The following is a 22,151-nucleotide window of genomic DNA, read 5'->3' as shown; positions in this document are numbered from 1 at the left end:
ACATACAACAACAAAGGGGAATCATGTGAATGAAAGACGACATATAGTAAACCTGAAAAAAAAAAGACGAAATAACCCTAAGCTAAAAAGAATGAACTATGAAGTAACCCTAGAGATGTCTTCAGATATGGAGACAACAACACACTATGAACGATGAACACCTCGATTGTAACCACCAAACCCTAGTAACCACCGATTTGCTTCCACCAAACGATGAATGCCTCGATTGTATACACAAATGTTCTTCAAATATGACATTGAAAACTTGATTAGATGATTAAAACTACAAGGATGCTTCAAAAACACTACAGAATCGAAGAAATCTTTAGCTAAAATTAGGATTTACAGACGAAATTTTCGATTAGGTTTTGGTGTTCTTAGAGAAACGAAACGGGTGGGTGAAATAAATGGACTAGCGTAAAATAAAATGGATTTGGGTGAAAAGAAATGGGTTTGGGTAAAAAGAAACGGGTTTGGGTCAAATCAATCAGGTTGGGGTCTTTTACTACGTGGCTTCACTAGGAGGCGAGTGGCTCTCACTCAATGCATAATGTCCTGGGTTGGGTGACGGAAGGGAGAAATAAATACATTTTTATGTACTTAAAGTGTGTAATAGATTGCCCCATTAGTTAAACTGTGTAAGTGGTTTTTGGGTACAAGTTTAGGGGGCAATTTATGCCTTTTCCCATTAATAATTCAAAGAATTTTTATACATGATTAAAAATACTATTGTTCCCTCAAAGCCTTTTCCACATCCTTTCCATCGTAATTGTGGAGGGTATTTTTGTAAGAAAATATTTTTTGAGAAATTATGCAATGCATGCATGTTATTTTTAATACACCAAACCATCTTAGCATAACGAATGCAAACATTTATAATACACCCTACCAAACAACCCCTTGAGTGACCGGTCAAGGGCCACAAATTGTGATAAAGACATTGATGATAATTCTGATACTACCAGGACACAAGTAGATTGGTTTGAACAAGTTAATTTTTTTGATTGCTCCTTAATGAGGCAAGACACACCTCCCTACTCTTCTTTTGTATCTTTTGGATATTAATAAATGAGGTAGGGGGCTATTAAAAAAAAATGATTGGTTTGAACAAGGGGACTGTAACAACAAATATTTTCACAATTTGATCAAAGAGAAAAGAAACAAGTTGAGTCTCCATATAGAATCAAAAACCAAAGGAAAATGGATTCAAGGGGAGGATAAAATACAAAAAACAACCATCAAATATTTTGATTAAAAATCTTTAACCAACAACAAGCTAAATTAGACATGAACTTGATTAACTGCCTTATCAATTGTATCACTAAAGAGTAGGGTATGCATTTTCTGATTAAATCGAAAAATCAAACCAAATCGAACCGAATGTTAATTAATTTGAATTGGTTTTCTTTTTATTTTTTTGGTTTTTGTTTGGTTTTGAGTTAAGAATTCAATTACTCTTTTTTGTTTGATTCAGATTTAGAAAAACAAAACTGATAAACCGAAAAAAACAAATTATTATTTAGTTATATATCATCTCAAAAGTTATTTAGTATCCAACCTCATAACTGAAAATCAAAGTGATTTAATTTTGTGAAAGGAATGTCTATGGGAAAAACTTACCCACACCTGGTATACACCCACCAAATTGAATATCATCCTACTAGAAAGCATTTTATGCTGGACAGATACGATTGCCTGTCAAAATGGCAAGGAGAACTACAATCCTACTGTTGCTGATTTTTGAATGATCCTTTCACAATCAAACTCCATCTCTTCTGATTGTTCTTATGACAGAAAATTGGATGTGTCAATCACATTATAGGCATCTCCAAAGTTTGTAAAACATCTTTAAACTCGAACTCACTTGTTTCTCTGTTAAAGCGCTCCACTAGTTTGTACCTGACATCATTCAAGTAAAATGATTGTACAGTGTCCAAAAGCCATTTTGCCTCCGAGTCCGTGAGCTTGCTAGTAAAGACAATGTCCCCTCGAACAAGAACTAGATCCTTGCTTTCAGCAAACTCAGTGTAGTAAGAAACTGTGAAGTATGGAGCAGCTTGAGTTCCTCTTGCTTTGTAATCTTCAAGACCTGTGATTAGAATGTGGGGTGCCTGCACTGCATGATGATTTAATGAATAGTCATGAAATAACTGCAGATGATAAACGGAATCTTCTTGTTTCTGATGGAGTCTCTCACCCACCTGTCTTGATGTTTACACAGAGCAGTAGAACTGATATCACACAGAACAATGGCCACTAAATTATAAGCATAAACAAAATTGATTTATGCACATTCACCAGAAAAGTAAGGTTCAGTTGGTGAGAACAAATATTCTGTGAAATTCTCCTTCTTTGTCACAACTACTTGTTGATTCAGTTTGGAATGGGGAGGCAAGGTGGGAGGAGTTGATCTACATACACAGCTTAAAGTTCAAGAAGGAACAAATATGATATTCACAGATGTCCAAAGGAAAGCCAGCTAACTAACCAAATACATGTACAACTAGAGCCATCTATGTTCAGCTGTCATGAAGGTTAGAAAACTAGGTGCAATCCTACACACTACAATAGTACATCTTGTTTTTTTCCTTTTCTAAAGTATGTTATGTAGAAATGATATTGTTAAATTTTGGTTACTTGAAAGTTGTACAGGTAATCTATAATTAGTAGAAATTTGTCAAATATCTTGGACTGCAGGCAAAAGTATTGACCTGATATTGGATGACGTACTAATCAGTAAGGACCTGAGTACAAGAAGTACTGACAAAATAACAACATATCATCGGCTACAGTCTTCAAAAAGCATAGGTATTTTACCTATAAAGAAGCCTCAGAACAAGGGATTCCCTACATGGGTCGACCAGCCAAGGAATAGGTAACGAAAACATGAAGAGAAGATTCTTTCCGAAAAAAGTAAACAAGAAAAGTGATCAAAATCCATAACAAGAAAATAAAAGCAAACTAGGGATGGCAATTAGAAGTAATCAACCCGACTGAGAAGTATCAAAAACACTAGGTGAAAGAGCCTAAGCTTACTCAATTGAAGAGATCAATGTAAATCAAGTTAAGGAATGGTTTGCAGTTGGAGTCTGTTTTCTGCATATTTAATCAGAGAAACAGCAAGGTAATAGTAGAAGTGAAGCACTAAATAATGAGGTAGGGACACGATGCACGTGAGGAAGTACAACTGTTGGGGGAGGGAACTGATTGTCTAAGAGAATGTTGATGACATAAACAAAGGGCTAAATAAGTCAATGCACCAAAACATTTATACATCAGCTACAGTAAGCTGTTTTTGTGCCCAGAACATTGCTCCATTTTGAGACATTTACAAAGGTATCCTCCTGGGCCCATATGTCAAAAGGCAAGACACATCTGTCATTTGAGTAAAAGAATTCTAATTTTTTCGTCATCCACAAGAAAGAATTAAAGCCTACTGGACCAGTAAATAATGCACAAAAATAAGGCAAATTGACCAGAATTCCTTCAAATTGGATTTTTTTAAACACGAGTAAACATATCAACAGTGAGGTGCTTAACTCCCACTTGTCTAATAGTAGAAAATATTAACTCAGGATTGAAGATTATAAGACAGGTGAACTATTGGAAAGATTGATCTCTATTTTGGTTATTGTTCAATCACCAATAATATGATCTAAGTTGCTCGGACTCGGGTGTGGGTGTCCAATATGGGTGCGGATCTAGAGGTCGAATCCTTCATGATCTAATTTTTATGATTAGGGGATATGGATCCATGTATGGATACGGGTGCAGAGATTCACCTAAAAATAATTAGGATAATATGTTGATACCCCACATATCAAGGCATCTCATTTATTTGGGATAATGGCAGTGCTTAGTTTGACTTGCTACCTCAACTATTTCACGGATGCTGGTAACTCTGTCCATCAAGACTAAGAAGATGGGAAGAAATCACCTTAATTTTTTCACCTCTACTGAAATTCCAACCTTCGTTTATATGGTCATTTCAACTTCCTTGACCACTAAACTTTTTAAACCCTGTTGTTACGATTCTTCAAACCTGTTGTCGTACCTGTGTTGGATCATCCAAAACGTACACTACTTTTGGAGGATACTACCCGTGCCCAGCAACATTTTTGGAGAGCCAAGCAAAACATTCTTAATGTAAATAAAGGATAGGAGGACAGAGAAGAGGGAAAAAAGGATCTTTCAAGTGACATTGCCATCGACCCCCTACATAGCAAAAAGAAGTCTACAGCTGCAGACTCTTTCATCAGATAATACGGAGATGGTAGACCATTAAAGTATTATATGTTCCCTTATGTATCCGACTATGAATAGTAATATTATTATCTCAATAACAAGCTCATCCAACAATGAACTTAAAAAAGATGGAAAGCATTTTTCTTTTGTGAGAATAAATAAAGCTGCCAGCAGTGACAGCATCAGAACTAGAGAGAGGAACTCTTCGAATAGTTTTTTGATAAGGACTCTAACATATAGTGTCTAAATCATGGTAGTAGGTTTTATAATGCAAATCAGCAGAGATTGTTAAAGAATAAAAGGAGCAAGACAAGACTAACCTTGCACAAACATCGTTGTGTAACCACTTCCCTTCCATAATGGAATCACAAAATACTGGCTACACATGAAAACAGAAGTAGGATGTCAAAGATAACGATGGAAGAGTGTATTAAACAGAGAAACTAATTATAGTCGAGAAAACAAATGAAAAAGATGAAGCAGCATATTTACCAACTTGAAGCTCTTTGCTCCAAGAGCTTATATAGCTTAGATTTCATTGATGCTGCAATATGACCTCTTCCCAAGTGATACTGAGATAACATAATCATGCAATGAAAGGGGAAATGAGACAGAAAGAACAGGATCATTCAAGTATCACCAACACTTTAGGAAAGCAAAAGTTGCGGAACACATACTGCAGAGTGCAGACCATGATCAAAATGTACAAAGTATACAACTTAATAAATAAGCAGACGTAAAGGTACATTGCTGATCGTAGCTAAAAATACTTGAATGGATTGTGTAAACACACATAAAAATAGTCATTTTCTCTAAACTTCATAAAGAATTTTCAAGTCTAACAAGCATTTCAGGAGGCAAGTCCTTTTGCAGGAGATCAGCTCCCAAAAAAAAAAGATGAGAAGGTAATCCATGACCAAAGCATCTCTGAAGCATCACATTTTAGAATTGAATAGCTTAAAAACACTAAGTTCCATAAGAAAATCTGTTGAAGGGGTAAATTTAGACCAAAGATCAAAGAATTCATGGGGTCCTCTAATATTTCCAGCAAATCCTCATTCCACTTGCAGCAAAGTGATATTAATAGTAGTCATCTACAAAAAAATATTAATGCAATCATAAAAAACCAGGCTGTATATTTTTGGCTGCATGAATTACTTTTACAAGTTTATCAGAAAGATCAGATAAACCTTAGATGACATCAATTTCTAGTGATGTAAGCAAGCTAACCTGCTCATTTCTATGACAAAAGCTTGGTCTATTTGTGTATTGTTCATCATATTAAGTGACTAATGTAATTTACAACTGTCCAGAATAAGAACTCAAGGCTGAAAACTATCTCAAGAAAGCCAACTATGCATTTGAAATTATCAAAATTTAAGAAAGTGTTGAAATATTACATCATCCCAAATGTCAGCTAGCTCTTCAGCTGATTTTTCCTTTGCCCTCTCCATGTCAATAATAGAGTCCAAGGGCTTTTGCTTCAACGGGCTGAAGCCAGAGGCAAATTTTGATGTCCTAATGCAACCAAGCAAACGCCATTTCAAGAAATCACTAGGAATAGCGTTTCGTGGTGACTTGTCAACAATCTGCTGCAGAGTTGAGCTTCTGTATGCTTGTCTTGAAACCATAGAGAAAGAAGAATCATTTCTATAGAAAGCCATGGTAGAAGAGAGTATTCTCTTTGATACACTACTTGACAAATGGTGCATCATGATTATCTGCAATAACACTGAAAATCGCAGACATCAACATCTCATCACACGCACAAACAAAACCTAGAGATAGAACATGTACATTGAGTCATTGATACATTCATTCACAAATAGACAGCACATACGAACATGAAGCCTCAGGATATGTAATGTGCCTGTAGTAAATCAAAGAGAGAGGTAAATATAATGGCTACTAGGGGGTAACAACCTGAAGATCCTAAGTCTGAATCCCAACTAGGACACTTGGTGTGAGCCCATATGCTCAAACTTCTATGGGCAAGTTTTTCGTCACCTGTGCTTGTAGGCTGTACAAATTGTCTAGTGGATTAAGCGAGGTGCGTTCATGTAGCCCAAACACCACAGGAATAAAAGAAAAAAATAATTGCAATTAAGGAGCATTAAATATGTCAATTCAACATCAGGGATTATTCAGGACGCAGAAGTAGGCAACATGTATGGTCAGCTTGGTGCTTTTCTAAACTGGTATAGGTCAGGCAGAAGATACAACAACAAAAACAACATACCCAATGAAATCCCATTAAGTGGGGTCTGGGCAGGGTAGAGTGTATGGAGACCTTACCACTACCTCGTAGAGGTAGAGAGGCTGTTTCCGAAAGACCCTCGGCTCAAGTGCATCAAACCCAAGTAATAGAAGAAGAAAACAATGAAGAAAGCATAGCAGTTAATAAACAAACAGTGTAAAGTCCACAAGAAAGAAACAATAACAACAACAAACTAGTGTGATAATCGAAATACAATAAACAACATATGGAAAGAACTACAACAAGGGCATGACGAGTATTACATCAGGCACTAACAAGCCTAAGCAAGACAACAATCTATCTCTACTAACCTTCTGCCCTAATACGTGACCTCCCCTCCTTCCTATCTAAAGTCATGTCCTTGGTAATATGAAGTTGCGACATGTCCTGTCTAATCAACTCTCCCCAATACAACGCATAGCAATCACGTGAGTGACAAAAATGCTGAAGATTTGCTAGAACAGAAAAATTGAGGTGCCAAGATCCTTTAAGTCTTCAAATTTTCTCCCATATGCTATTTTTAAAAAAAAATCACATATGCTATATTTACTGGTTGAAAACCTTCTACATCACCCTTAGCTACTTTTTCTTTTGATTGGTAAAGGGTATTGAATCAAAAGCAGCAAAACTGCTGGCAAGTATTTACATAGGAAAGTCTCATTACAAGTTGTGTAATGAACTCAAAAAGTCAACCACGGCTTCTGTATCATTAGCTATTGCCATGTTGCACCAAAACAACAGAAGAGAAATAAATCTGTGCTTTAGAGCCTAATTACAAATTCCTTTTTACTTTAATAAATTCTCAAATTTCTTTCCTTCCAAATACAGAACCAGATGGCAGCAGGCAGTAAGTTCCATGTTCTTAGTTTGACTTTTTCCAGTCCTTTCATGTACCACCATTGCAGTAGCTCGACTATCGTCTTAGGCATCACCCAATTGACCCCCACATTATTTAAGAGAAAATAACAAATTTGTGAGGTGTAGGAGCAATGTAAGAAAAGAAGATTGACACTCTCCCCTTCCTTCTCACACAATGAACATCCCCTGCAGATTGTAGTCCTTCTTTTCTGAAGATTATCACGAGTTAAACATGCCTCGTGCGCCACCAACCACTAAGAACAATTGACCTTCAAGGGTGCCTTACTTCTCCGGAGGATTCTCCAAGGCCAATCAGGAAAGCTGTCTCATAAACTCCTCAATAACGTCTGACCTTGAATTTCCCTTTTGCATCTCTATTCCATATTAAAGAGTCAGTTTTGACTGAACCAGACTTTGGCTATGTAGCTAAAGCATTAGAGAAGACATGCTATCAAAATCCCAATCATTTATACTGCGTCTAAGCGAAGTTCTAGCCAAGTTTTGACCAATATTGCAAGATAGTGGCATCACTGTGTTGTGCTATATTGAATAATACTGGGAATTGCTTGTTTAATGGAGAGTGCCTGAGCCAAATATCTGACCGGAACTTTACCTTTTTGCCATTTCCAACTTTGAGAGCTGAATTTGCATAAAAAGAATGCCAATGTGCTCTGATGTGTCGCCATATACCAGATGTACCGGACGAAGATGGTAATTTGGTAGTCCAGCGATTAAGGAGACCGTATTTTGCAGTAATAACAGTCCTCCATAATGCTTCCTCCTCTTGACTAAACCTCCAAAGCCACTTATGCATCAAGCTGATGTTATGTATCTTCAGTTTTTTACCTGAGGCCCCCAGCTTCCCTGTCTTGGGTTACTTCCCCCCTTTTCACCAGATGAAAATCTTTATGTTCCTCGCTAACTTGCCACAAAAATCCCTTAAAATTTATCTAGTCTTTTAGCTACATCGGCTGGTAAGGAAACAAGGTCATAGTGTAGGTGGGTAATGAACCGAGCACGCTATTGATCAAAACAAGTCTGCCTCCCAAGGAAAGATACTTCCTTTTCCAGCTAGACAATTTTTTTTCACAGCCTTCTACTATATCATATGGTTGCAGCTTTTGCTTGATCCAAGGGGTAGGCCTAGATATTTAGCTGGAAAGACTCCAACTTTACAACCCATGATGTCTGCAGCTTCCTGAATGTTGTAGATTTCATTGACCGGATAGAGAACACTCTTTTCCATAGTTTATATGGAGCCGTACATGACTTCAAAGAGAAAAAGAATCAGTTAGATTATCAATTTGCTCCCTTTCTGGTTTGCAGAAGATCAAAGAATCATCACCATATAGAAGATGAGTGATTACCAGCTCCCAATGATTTCTGATACATGGATTAAAACCCTTAATAAACCTATGTTGTTCTGCTGTGGCAAGCATCTTGCTTAAGCCTTCCAGTGAATAAGAAGGGAAACAACATCACCCTGTCTTAAGTCCTTTTGTGTGGCAATGATTCGTTTAGGAGAGCCATTTATGTTGATGGATAATTTCACTGTAGATATGCAGTAGAATATCCATTTTATCAATTTCCCACCAAATCCATCAACTTTAGCATGTCTAAGAGGAAATCCCAATGAAGATTGTCGAAGGCTTTCTCGATCTCTAGCTTACATAAGATTCCCAACTTCCCTTGCTTCACTTCGGAGTCTATACATTCATTTGCAATTAATAGGATACTATTTAATTAAGGGTATGTGAGTAAGAAACACTTCTTACTTTCTTACTTTTTAGGAGTGAGTAGATTTCATAAGGGGTTAGCCCAAGCTAAAAATACCATTTAATATGAACCAAAAGGAGTATACTTTAGCAACCTCTGAACTATCATTGATCGTGAAATAATTCTTATTAAAGAAAACTTTTTTAAAAAATAAAGCAGTTGGGCGCATTTGAGTAGTTTTTTTTTTTTTTGAAATTGGTAATTGTATTCATCAGCATTAAAGGTATGCTGGCCTCCTCCAAAAGTGAGCAATTACAAGCTTCCTATTAAATCTACAATTTGATCTACATCTTCTATACAAAGTAGTTTACACCAAAGAAGTAGAGCTTCAATACAATTCCATTTTACTTTATGTATGGAATTGGATCTATCTTTGAAGCATCTCCCATTTCTTTCCTTCCATATTGACCACCATATACATGATGGTATTAATCTCCACCATCTCTTTTGACTTTTACTTCCTCCCCTCCTAATCCAGCAACTCAAAAGATCCGATGTGTGCTTTGGCATTGTCCAGCTAGAGCTTGTAATGTTAAGGAAAAGGTTCCAGAGCTGAGTGGTGAACTTGCAATGTAAAAATAGATGTTTATTGGTTTCCCCTGTTATGTTGCAAAGAAAACACCTGGGAACTAGTTGTCTACCTTTCTTTTGTAAGACTTCTTGAGTAAGACAAGCTCTCCTAATCACTAACCAAGTAAAACCTTTCACTTTGGCGGGCATGACACTCTTCCAGAAGTATCTCCAAGGATATTGTGTTCCCCTAGTCATCTCATGTAGTCCACTGTTATATGTACTTTTGACCGAGAAAACCCCATCTGTGCTGAGTTTCCACAAGACCCTGTATGTAGCTGTTGGGGTAATGGAAATTCCACCTAATGTTCCCAACAGAGCTGCCACCCTCTCTATTTCCCAATCATTAAGCATTCTCCTAATGATATGTTCCATCCCTGCTCTGNGTTTATTGGTTTCCCCTGTTATGTTGCAAAGAAAACACTTGGGAACTAGTTGTCTACCTTTCTTTTGTAAGACTTCTTGAGTAAGACAAGCTCTCCTAATCACTAACCAAGTAAAACCTTTCACTTTGGCGGGCATGACACTCTTCCAGAAGTACCTCCAAGGATATTGTGTTCCCCTAGTCATCTCATGTAGTCCACTGTTATATGCACTTTTGACCGAGAAAACCCCATCTGTGCTGAGTTTCCACAAGACCCTGTATGTAGCTGTTGGGGTAATGGAAATTCCACCTAATGTTCCCAACAGAGCTGTCGCCCTCTCTATTTCCCAATCATTAAGCATTCTCCTAATGATATGTTCCATCCCTGCTCTGTCCAACAATCACACACTCTTATCTTCAGGATTCTCACAAATGAGGAACAGCTCTGGGAAAAGATCCTTGAGAGAGGTTTGATTAACCCATCCATCCTTCCAAAATTTTGTTTTGTTTCCATTCCCCACTTTGAGATATAAATTTGCTTCCATCTGTGGCCAAAGATTTCTGATTCTTCTCCAAACACCCACACCATAAGGTTCAGAAACATTCTCTGTACACCAGGGGTTTACTTCACCGTACTTCGCTACTATAACCTCCTTCCATAGAGCTCTTTCCTCACCAGTGTATCTCCACAGCCACTTCATCAGTAGACTCTCATTTTGCAACCTCAAATTTCTTATTCCCAGACCACCTCTTTCTTTGCTGAGAAGCACAGTCTTCCAGTTTACTAGACAATAACCTTTCCCTTCTTTATTTCCATGCCACAGAAAGTTCCCCCTTAGCCTGTCTAACTTTTCCACAACTTCTGCTGGGATTGGAAATAAAGACATCACATAGGTGGGTAAGGAATCTAAAACAGAATTTATCAAGACCAGTCTTCCACCTAAAGATAAATACTGAGCTCTCCACCTAGTTAATTTCCTTTCAGTCTTTTTCAGGATACCATCCCAGATGTCCGGTGCATTGTGATTGCTACCCAGAGGCATGCCCAAGTAAGTGGTAGGCATTTGATCAACTCTACATCCCAAAATATTTTCCTAGTTTTGAATCTGCTGGACTTCATTAACAGGAAACAAACTGCTTTTTCCCCAATTTACTCTCAATCCTGATACAGCTTCAAACAAAACCAGAATCACTCTATTGTAGCTAATTTGTTCAGCTACTGGCTCACAGAAAATGAGGGTGTCATCTGCATATAGCAAATGACAGATTTCCTTCTCCTCCCCCACTCTTCCTCCAACTTGGAATCCTCTAATCCACCTGTTTTGTGATGCAATCCTCATCATGCTATCAAAACCTTCCATTGCTAGAATGAAAGGGAAAGGAGAAAATGGATCCCCCTGTCTCAACCCTCTTCTCAACCCTCTTTCTGATGTAAAAATACCCACAGGTTCTCCATTTACTAGAACAGAGAACCTGACTGTTTTGATACAAAATTCAATCCACTTCACCCATTTACTTCCAAATCCCATCTGTTGGCGAGTATTCAAAAGGAATGTCCAATTAACATGATCATACGCTTTCTGTATATCCAACTTACACATTATACCAGATGTTCCTCCTTTCGTTCTTGAATCAATGCATTCAGTGGCTATGAGTGCTGCATCCATGATTTGCCTCCCTTTAATAAAAGCCATTTGGTGTGTTTGTTGATCAATTTACATACAACCTTTTTCAGCCTTTCTGCCAATAATCTGGCAATAATTTTGTATACTCCTCCTACCAAGCTAATTGGTCGGAAATCTTTCAACTCTGAGGCCCTTGGTTTCTTAGGAATCAAGGCAATGAAAGTTGCATTAAAACTTTTCTCAAAAGTTTGCTTGGAGTGGAAAACCTTAATGGTATTAATGATGTCTTCCTTCAGAATACCCCAGAATGTCTGAAAGAATACCATAGGAAAACCATCTGGACCTGGTGCCTTCTCCATAGCACACTGTTTAAGGCATTCCATTATCTCTTCTTCCTCAAAAGGCCTCCGAAGCCATATTTGTTCTACCTCAGTAATCCTTGATACATTGTGAAGTCTCAAACCAGGCCTCCATTGCTCAGTCTCATTATAAAGGCCTTCATAAAATTTCTGCACTGCATTCTTAATAGAATCAGGATCCTTGATGGTAGCTCCATCCACCTCCAACTATTCCAAGGAATTAAACCTCTTGTGAGAAGTTGCAATTCTATGGAAAAATTTGTGTTTCTGTCCCTATGTTTTAGCCATTGGATCCTTGATCTCTGTTTCCAGGCTATCTCTTCTTTTTTAGTTACCTCTTCAAATTCCATTGCCAGGTGAGTCTTTTGGATCAACTCATTATCTGTGAGTGGTCTCTGTTCTTGGACTGTTTCCCATTTTGAAATCTGGTTAAGAATGTCCTCTTTCCTTTGTTTCCAATTCCCTCTATTGACTTTGCTCCACTCCTTGAGCTTTACTTTAAGCAGTTTTAGTTTCTCAGCCAAAATATAGCCTGGCCTGCCATTCACTTGGAAGGATGCCCACCATTCTTTCACCCTATCTTTGAAACCCTCCACTTCAAGCCACCATATCTCAAATTTAAAATAGGATTTCTTCCACTCTTCACCTCCATAGGACAAAATAATAGGATTGTGATCTGATGCCATTTTGGGAAGGCAACTTTGTTTGATATGGGTAAAATTACCCCCCCACTCCGCATAATGTGAAATTCTGTCAATCCTAGATGCACAACTATGATCCTCCCCTCTTCTCTATGTAAAAGATCCTCCCAATAAAGGAGGATCCACCAGTTGTAGTTCTTCAATACATGATGAAAATTCTTCCATAGCACCACTCAGTCTGTGATAATTTGTTCTCTCCGATGGGTATCTGGTGATATTGAAATCACCACACACTATCCATGGCCCATTGAGACTGTTTTTCAATACTAACAGTTCCTGCCATAATGCTCTCCTAGCCACTCTGTTACAATCTGCATAAATTGCGCTAAGATGCCAATAGAAGTCCTCATTTACTCCTGAAAATCTTCCCGTTATACATTGCTCTCCATTCAGCACCAACTCCCCATTCCAAACTCTTTTGTCCCATAGAACTAGTATCCCCCCCACTGCTCCCCTGAGCTTCTTTTTGAGTTACCCCCATCCATCTGTTGCTCCATATGCTCTGCAATATGTTATCGACTGATCCCTTGAGTTTTTTCACAACTAAAACTATGACATCACCCCCCATTGATTTAGTAATTTTCTGACGATCTCTCTTTTACTACGCTCATTTAACCCCCTTACATTCCAAGAGAGAATCTTAACTCTCATTGATGACTAAGAGATAGAATTCTCCCGCTGGACCTTGGTTCTCCATCCTTGAAATTCATGTCGAAAAATAAGTTTCTGACCTCTTTCAGTACCATATTGCTTGTATTTATGACCATCTGGTTCTCCCCCAATCTCTTATCCTCTTCTCTCCTCTGGTCTAGCTTCATCAACAAAGTATAAGTTCCCCTTTTGCATCCCTTGAGATCAACTCCGAAGTGCTGACTCAATTTCACCATGTTTGATTGGACCCATGCAGTTGCACTTGCTGCTAAACTTTCCTCATGCGACCTGCTATCAATCTGTAAAGGTACTGGATCCACCTCAGAGTACATCAATGCTAATGTATCTGAGAAATCTTCTTCCTCCTCTGTCCTATGTTTTTGTTGTTCTGAATCAAGTTGCTCTAACAAATTGAAGAACCGGTTGCTCACATTTAAAATAAAATAATGATGGGGTCTGGGCTGAAGGCCAAGCATCTCGGTAAATCCACATCACTTCAACTCTTCGCTATGTCGCCCCCTTGGAGCAACCATCTCCTCACAATTCCACTTAATTTTCTATAGTTGGTACAATTCCACTTAATTGTTTTTAGTTGGTACAACTCCACTTAATTCTAAATAACAAAGTAGAAAACTTTTCTAACATTGGCAAAGGTGGGAGCTGAAGACCATAGAAAAGTTGCAAGATTTGTTGCAATTTCAGCTTTGGTAAAGAAAGTGCTACCTGAGTGAGGCAAAGTGGCCAGCCTAAGATGCACCTAGCTTCAGGGTTAGGGTGATCCTTGAGCAAGCATAACAAGAATGATTGTTCATATTAGAGATACCATATCATTTGCGACCAACTATTCTGTAACAACACCATTTTAAAACCACTTATATGATACTACTAATATTTCAGCAATGCCTTATACTCTATCATTGATCTGGATACTACCTCTCTAATTGTACACAAATTTATCCCCCAAAAAAAATGCTTCTAGGAGACAGAAACACCCATTTTATGGAACTTATTCGCTGAATTAAGGATTTGAAAGCACAATATTTCTCCCTACGCATCTTTTTTTCCATCAAAAACAGGATGACAAAAGCACCAACTTCCCCCTTTGTGATCAAATTCAGTGTGACCCCGATATCAAAATTTCATTGACAATTTCTTCCTCTTCTCCCAACACTCACCCATTCACTTCTAGCTTGTCGATATGAATAGTTCTCTTGAACGCATTAGCCATTTTTGGAGTGAGATCATAGAATTTATAAACCCCAATTAGTATTACCTATACATTTATTTGTCACTAAAAGTTATGAAAAAAGATGAAGTAGGAGTATCAATCAAATTAGATGGGAACAAAAATCTTATTTTAAAAGCTAAAACTGAAAATATGGGATATTAGTAAAGACAAAATATTACATTTTTCAGGGACAAAATTAGAAGCTGAAACCTAAGAATCATCATTAAAATTACATTCACGCAGTTGGACAAAAAAAATAAAAAAGGCAAGGAAGCCGAAAAAGAGAAATGAACCATCTTTACATAAGCTATTGCCACTAGCGGATGAAACAGTTGCCCAATCAAATGAAAAATAATTTAAAAAATGAAACAATAAAGAGAAGAATTGATGTATAATAGAAGGCACACCTTATTACAGGGTGAGTAGCAAAGATTGGAGTCGTCAGAGAAGATAGTATCAGAGTCCACAGTTGCTGCAACAGGAAACAGTCATAAAGAAAGTTTTTTTTTGAGAATGGTAAATGTACATACATTTCCTTTTTTAGAAAAATGACCTTTAGATTAATGTCATTAATTCACTTTCTTACGGGGGGTAACACACCCCCGAAAATTCATTTTTTTGGAAAGAAGAGAGTAATAATGATTGAAAAACAAAAAGATAATTTTTAACAAGTCTTCCTCTTAAATTTTTTATACCAAGAAAGTATAATGTATTCTACTTAATTGCTCAATCATCTCATAAATGCCGAGTTATTTCATCACTTAGATGCACATATATTAATTTGGGTGAGCTTATTAATTGAAAACAAAAGCTCCAGGACATACGACACCACTCATGTATGTGCACAATAATTCTCTGAATCTTTCTTCCACCTACATCCATATCTGATTAGCAAAATGTTCAAATCAAACTGATTACAATCAATATAATTCGCAGGTTGAGATTAACCAAGTGAAGTTTAATACCCTGGTCTCACTCAAAGTTCAACAGAGTCTAGACTGAGGTATTCAGTTCAAAGCTCAAGCATTACATAAGTGGCAAGAGCTAGCATGACAACACAACTTCAAAACAAACTACAATAAGCGAAACATCATGTTTAACTATTTTCAGCAACTGCCTAATCCCACATTTTGGCTTAAGAAATTACCCATAAAGCCTTTAGACTTCACCAAATTTAAGTGTGACAAATTATCAAATACCTTGTGAGCGCATATCAACAAGTATATTCCCAAATGTGCAGAAAATATAGTTGATAAGCCAACTAGAACAATCATCACTGATAAATACGCAACACACTTCACAAAACAAATCCACCATTGACACTAGAATTTTGCATTCAATTCACATCAGCAAGGGATTGGGGATTTAGGACGGGATCACGAGGGAGAATCATGGCAAGGAGAGACTTACGTGAAGTTAGGCAAACAAGTATCCGGTGCCAGAAATCAGCAGAGTGCAGGTAGATCGAATGGGGGAAATAGGACGGGGTTGTGCTTTTTTTTTTTTAAGGAAAACTCAAACTCAAACTCAAATGGGTAAGTGCCTATTTAGATGACTTTTTTTAAAACTATTTTTAAGTCAAAATAGTTTTTAATTATATTTATAGTATTTTGATGTTTTTAAACATTAATTTTAAGTCAAAATAAAAAAAAATTAAAAGTATTTAGACACACGTAATAATATAAATTAGATGAGAATTGTACGTGTTGAGCACAAGCTCAACAAATTAGATCTTGATTCATTTTATTTTTACCCACTGAAGTAATTTCTTTTTTACTCGAAAAAAAGTAATTGTCACACCCCAATTTAGAAATGTAATTGATACCTAGTGTCATATTTGATTCTGAATCGATTCTTGCTTGATAAATAAGTTATTAGTGTAATACTAGTCATAAAATCAAGAAAATAAATAAGTATATATCGACTTAAATAAACATGTGGCTGACAAGCCCCTATAAAACATAATTTGAAGTGAACTCAATGAATACCTTCAATTCATATAGAACATTAACTAAATCTTGTGTGAGTTGTCGAGGCTACTATGATATCTAAAAACATATATACATATATGATTACATGTCGTTGTTCTAGAAGGGCAAAATAACAGGGCCAACACGATCGACAATGCACATATATACAACCCAAATTCTACAAGCCTCAAGGAGTAATATACTTGGTCAGGACAGGACACCAACCTACTATCAATTGTACATCAAAAGATTGTTAAACCTTTGAACATGGTAACTCCGAATGGAGTGAAGCTTACCAATTTACTGCAAACTCAACCACGCTACCACAAACTTTTTGTACCTTTCTTAAAGAACCTGCAAACAAGAATGCAACGCTTCCACGCAATGGAACGTTAGTACGAAATAGTGTACTGAATATGCAAGAAAACTAAATAACTGGTCAAGTATCATGCAATGTTGATATAAAATCAAATAAGAGAGTCAAAGGTGCAAATTAGTACGCTCAGTTTATCTTCGACTCTTTTTTTTTTTTTTGAGAAAAGGGTAACCTTGTATTCACACCAAAAGATTCATCATCCAAAAAATGATGAATTGGAAACTTACATCCCACATAGGGTATTCTTTACAAGTTTCCTATAAAATCAACTAATTCTATTATCTCCCCTATCAGATTTTTTTTACACCAAAAAAACAAAAGGCTTATACAATTCATCCTAATTTTCTGTAAGTTAGTTTTTTGTCCATCAAAGCACCTTGAGTTCCTTTCTTTCCAAAGAGTCCACCATATACATGCTGGGATTGTTCTCCACCAGAATTTTTTTCTTCCTCTCTTGCCAATACCTTTCCAACTTCTTAGGAGTTCCATTGTCGTGTTAGGCATAACCCACTTAACTCCTAACAAACAAAAGAACATGTTCCATAGGCTCAAAATTTCCTTACAGTGAAGGAATAGATGATCATTGATTTCTTCTTCCTGCTCACACATGACACATCTTGATCAAATCTGCCAGCCCCTTTTTTGTAAAGCCTCATGAGTTAGGCATGCCTTTCTACATACCAACCAAGTAAAACAAGCCACCCTTGGAGGGAATTTGGTCTTCCAAACTAGCTTCCTAGGCCATCTGTCTAGCTTTGTCTGTAGTGTGTTAAGGTTCCAATAACATGATTTCACTGTGAACACCCCCTTATTGTGTAGTTTTCATCTAGGTTTGTCATGTCTCACAGATAGAGCTGGAAGTGAGTTTAGAACTTCCAAGAAATTGTCAACTTCTCCAATTTCCCAGTCATTAAATGCTCTTTTAAATAAGAGATTCCAACCCTGTTGGCTCCAAACTTGGGCTACCTTGGCATTCCTCTGAAGACTTAAGGTATAAAGGTGTGGAAAAGAGTTTCTAAGACTATCTTCTCCAATCCACACCTCATTCCAAAAGTCAGTTTTTAAACCATTACCCAAAGTGATTGAGATGCTATTGTTGAATTGGGGCCACAGTCTTCTTATGGTTTTCCAGACACTACACCCAATGGTTTCCACAACTTCCTCAGTTGTCCATTGAGTAAGTAAATTCCCTGCTATAAATCTTCTCCAGATGGCTCCCTCTTCTAAGCAGAGCCTCCAAAGCCATTTTTGCAAAAGAGAAATGTTCTGTTTTTTGAGGTTCTTCAAACTAAACCCCCATTGCTAATGTTGAGGGTCAAAACATCCCATTTCACTTGATTGTAGCCTCTCTTCTCCTTGTTTCCTTGTCATAAATGGACCTCCTCACCCTGTTTAATCTTTTCTCAATGCTCTTTGGTATTGGGAAAAGGCTCATCATGTATGTTGGGAGGCCATCCAGTACTGACTTGATGAGAGTCAATCTGCCCCCTAATGATAGATATTGACTTTCCCACCTGGATAATTTTTTCTCACACCTTTCCATCACCCCACTCCACACTTCCAGTTCTTTATTTTTGGCCCCTAATGGCAACCCCAAATATTTAGTTGGTAAGGAGTCCACTTGACAACCCAAAATAGCAGCCAACTCTTGCAAATTCCCAACCTGGTTGATAGGGAAGATGTGGCTTTTCAACCCGTTTACATGAAGACCTGAGATTCCTTCAAAAATAGTTAGGATGGCTCTTAGATGCCTGATATGACTTGACTCTGCTTCACAGAAAATTAAGGCATCTTCTGCATATAACAGATGTGATACCTCCAGATCTTCCCCTCTTCTTGACTGAGCACTGAAACCTTTCACCAATCTATTTGCATTTGCTATCCTGAACATGTGATTTAGACCTTCCATAGCTAGCAAGAATAGGAAAGGTGTCATGGTGTCACGACCCAGACCGTCGTGATTGGCACCCACACTAACCCTCCGGTGGGAGAACCACTAATACAACCCAAACCAAGCAACTAAACCAAAAACTAAAGCATTTAAGGATACAAAAATAGGAATAATACTAAGGAAATAAATATGGAGTTCCCATAAACTCCAACAAAAGTCTAACAACTAAACAAATGCGGAAGAAATAACCTAGAACCGGAAAGTCAATGTACCAAAACATCTAAAGTTCAGCTAGTCTAAACAAGAAGGGATACAACCCCAAACTAATGCACTAATAACTAACTAGAAAGTCTAAGTCCGAAATGGTGGGTATAGACGAAAGAGAACCCATGGCAGCCCGGAAGAATTGGCTCACCCTTGAATTAGAACGATCAATGATCTTCTAAGTGAGGTCTGTCAATAGGTGCTGGAAGATGCCCTGTACTCAACAAAAATAAGAGCAAGTGCAGTATCATTACACAACCACAGTGTTCTGGTAGGATCACGTGGCTATCCCACTAAGTGTAACATAAGCAAGTCAATACAACATTATAAACACATGCATATATCGAACATATACAATATTATCAACATTTATGAACAACGAACAACTTCACATTTCTCAAGATACACAATTATGACAAGTCATTGGTCCTCTCAAGGAACCTAAACCCAAACAGTTAGCATACCGAAACGCGGTACCCGATCCAATGTTTATGCCAGAACGTGGCAACCGATCCTAATTAGTTATGCCGGAACGTGGCAACCGATCCATTCAACACACCACAATCACAATCACAAGTATTTTCTCAAGTTCATACAATTTAGTCATGATTCATGTCATTCATCATTCCTTTATCTCATTTACAACAAGCGTGATCAATAATGCAACATTCACATACATACAAGTATCATAATGAAGCAAGAACACACATACATCACACAATAATAGAATCACAACCATCACCTACCTCAAACCAAGTTTGAAACCCTAATAAACTTGATCCTTCCCTTTCTGGATTCGTTCCGCTTGTTCTTGGTCTACAAACAATCATAATAACACGGGAATCAATAAACAATCACTAATTACCCGGATTACTAACAATTCTAACAACACTAGATCATACCTATGATCCCAAGGATCCAAAATAGGGATTTTTCCACCATGGTTTCCAATTCAAAACCCCCCTATCGATAATTACCCATTCCATTACGTTTTACGGATCGAAAAACAGATTCAGGGAGTGAAAAACTTACCTTTAGCCTCAAGAATGGTGGAAAACTGTCAAGAGTCGCCTGGGGTTCGTTCCTTAACTCTAAAAATCAAAAAGTGTAGATTAAAGTCGTTTAGGGGTTTATTTATGACTTTAAGTCGCGTCTGGCCTACCACATTGATCCTCACCTCGCTTCAACGGCACCGCCAGAGTGACCAAAACCATCACCAAAGCGGCTTGCACAAAATAGTGAGCTATTTTAATAATTCCAAGACCCACATTTCACAACACACCTTTAATCGACGACACTCAGAAAATATCGTTCACGCTAAGATTTATTTCGGGAGTTCTACTCACCCGAATTTAATTCTGTAAAGTCGTACGAATTCCTTAACGACTTATCTAACTACTCATGCAATCAAAATCATAATTAAATCACCCGATTGCTACTAGATTTCCCTACACCTCAATGGCTCTGATTTCGCCCAAATCTGGACTAGATTGGGAAATTCCAAGTTACTACGAAAAGTTTTCCAACCCAAAAATTTTCCCCGTTGGCTTTTCTATAACGATGGAACCCGATCGTTACAATAGATATCAATTTATCCATCATTCATCCTCGAGTGACAAACTTAGGAAAAATAGGCTAAGGAAGGAATGAAGTAGTACCTGAATCGATGAATAATTGAGGATACTTGTCTCGCATATCCCTCTCGGTTTCCCAAATAGCTTCCTCAACTGGACGATGCTTCCATTGAACCTTCACTGACTTAATCTCTTTGATCCTCAACTTGCGAACATCACGATCAAGAATTGCAATCGGTTCCTCCTCATATTGAAGGTCTTTGTCTAACACAATTGAGTCTCATTTAATGATGTAATCCTCGTCACCATGATATCTCTTCAACATGGACACATGAAATACCGGATAAACACCCGATAAATTAGGAGGTAAAGACAATCTATATGCTATCGGTCCCACACACTCGAGAACCTTAAAGGGACCAATGTATCGCAGACTTAGCTTACCTTTCTTACCGAATCTGATCACCCCTTTCATAGGTGATACCTTAAGAAGAACATTTTCACCGATTTGAAATGTCATGTCTCTTACCTTATGATCTGCATACTTCTTCTGTCTACTCTGGTCTACTAGAAGCTTAGCTTGAATACTCATCACCTTATCTTGAGCATCCTTCACTAAATCAACCCCCAAAGGTTTCACATCCCCGGCCTTGAACCATCCTATGGGTGATCTACATCCCCTCCCATAGAGTGCCTCAAATGGTGCCATATCAATGCTGGAGTGATAACTATTATTATAAGAGAATTCACACAAAGGTAAGAACTTATCCCAATGCCCTCTAAAATCAATCACACATGCCCTCAACATGTCTTCTAACACTTGAATAGTCCTCTTTAACTACCCGTCTGTCTGTGGATGGAAGGTTGTACTAAAAGTGAGTTGTGTGCCCAATTCATCATGTAACTTCCTCCAAAACTTGGATGTGAATTGGGTACCACGGTCTAAGATGATAGAGAGGTGGCACCCCATGCAACCTCACTATCTCTTTCACATACACCTTAGCCAATTGTTCAGTATTATAATTTATTCTTATTGAAATAAAATGGGTTGACTTAGTCAATCTATTAACCACTACCCAAATAGAATCAAACTTCCCCAAAGTCTTAGGAAAACCTACCACAATATCCATGGCCATCCTTTCCCACTTCCATTCCGGAATTGACATTCTTTTAGCAAACTTGCAGGCCTTTGATGTTCATACTTCACTTGTTGGCAATTCTGACACTTAGCTATAAACTCCGCTATATCTTTATTCATGCCCGACCACCAATAAATTCGCTTCAAATCTCGATACATCTTGGCCACTCCCAGATGGATAGAATATCGCAAACAATGAGACTCTATCAATAACTTTTGAATCAAATCATCAACTCGGGGAACACAAATTCTTATTTTGAAACTAAGTACACCTTCTGTGTCAAGAGTGGTCTCTTGTGCCTTG

General features: G+C 37.7%; 3 protein-coding genes across 9 annotated transcripts in view; all 3 read right to left on the bottom strand.

Moving 5' to 3' along the window:
- Nucleotides 1-22,151, bottom strand: part of LOC125846928 (urease accessory protein D) — a 586,865-nt gene that overhangs the window by 278,564 nt on the left and 286,150 nt on the right. The window lies entirely within an intron of this gene.
- LOC125846935 (uncharacterized) overlaps nt 1-22,151 on the bottom strand; it is a 61,829-nt gene that overhangs the window by 29,679 nt on the left and 9,999 nt on the right. The window lies entirely within an intron of this gene.
- Nucleotides 1,666-16,140, bottom strand: LOC125846929 (uncharacterized). 6 transcript variants are annotated; one of them, XM_049526629.1, is made up of 6 exons: nt 16,045-16,140; nt 15,042-15,106; nt 5,646-5,977; nt 4,738-4,817; nt 4,566-4,624; nt 1,666-2,116 (listed from the first exon to the last, which is right to left on the bottom strand). In XM_049526629.1, the coding sequence occupies exons 3-6, from the start codon at nt 5,958-5,960 to the stop codon at nt 1,812-1,814; spliced, it is 759 nt and encodes a 252-aa protein (XP_049382586.1). In that variant the 5' UTR covers nt 5,961-5,977; nt 15,042-15,106; nt 16,045-16,140; the 3' UTR covers nt 1,666-1,811. The 6 variants fall into 6 exon arrangements, with proteins under 6 accessions (XP_049382586.1, XP_049382589.1, XP_049382585.1 ...); XM_049526632.1 differs by having other exon boundaries at nt 5,646-5,966; nt 16,045-16,134; XM_049526628.1 differs by lacking the exon at nt 15,042-15,106 and adding an exon at nt 6,043-6,115 and having other exon boundaries at nt 16,045-16,092.

Source organism: Solanum stenotomum, chromosome 12 (genome assembly GCF_019186545.1).
Source record: "Solanum stenotomum isolate F172 chromosome 12, ASM1918654v1, whole genome shotgun sequence".
Classification (NCBI taxonomy): Eukaryota; Viridiplantae; Streptophyta; class Magnoliopsida; order Solanales; family Solanaceae; genus Solanum; species Solanum stenotomum.
Note: the sequence above shows the minus strand (reverse complement) of the source record. Positions and strands in the feature narration are given on the sequence as shown.

What these genes read in the sequence shown, in the direction of transcription:
- LOC125846929 (XM_049526628.1), bottom strand. Translation starts at nt 6,064, where the DNA reads ATGAATGTATCAATGACTCAAT. An exon ending in GAATGTATCAATGACTCAAT is followed by an intron (nt 5,978 to 6,042) that starts GTACATGTTCTA and finishes TGCGATTTTCAG; the next exon opens with TGTTATTGCAGATAATCATG. An exon ending in GAGCAAAGAGCTTCAAGTTG is followed by an intron (nt 4,625 to 4,737) that starts GTAAATATGCTG and finishes TTTCATGTGTAG; the next exon opens with CCAGTATTTTGTGATTCCAT.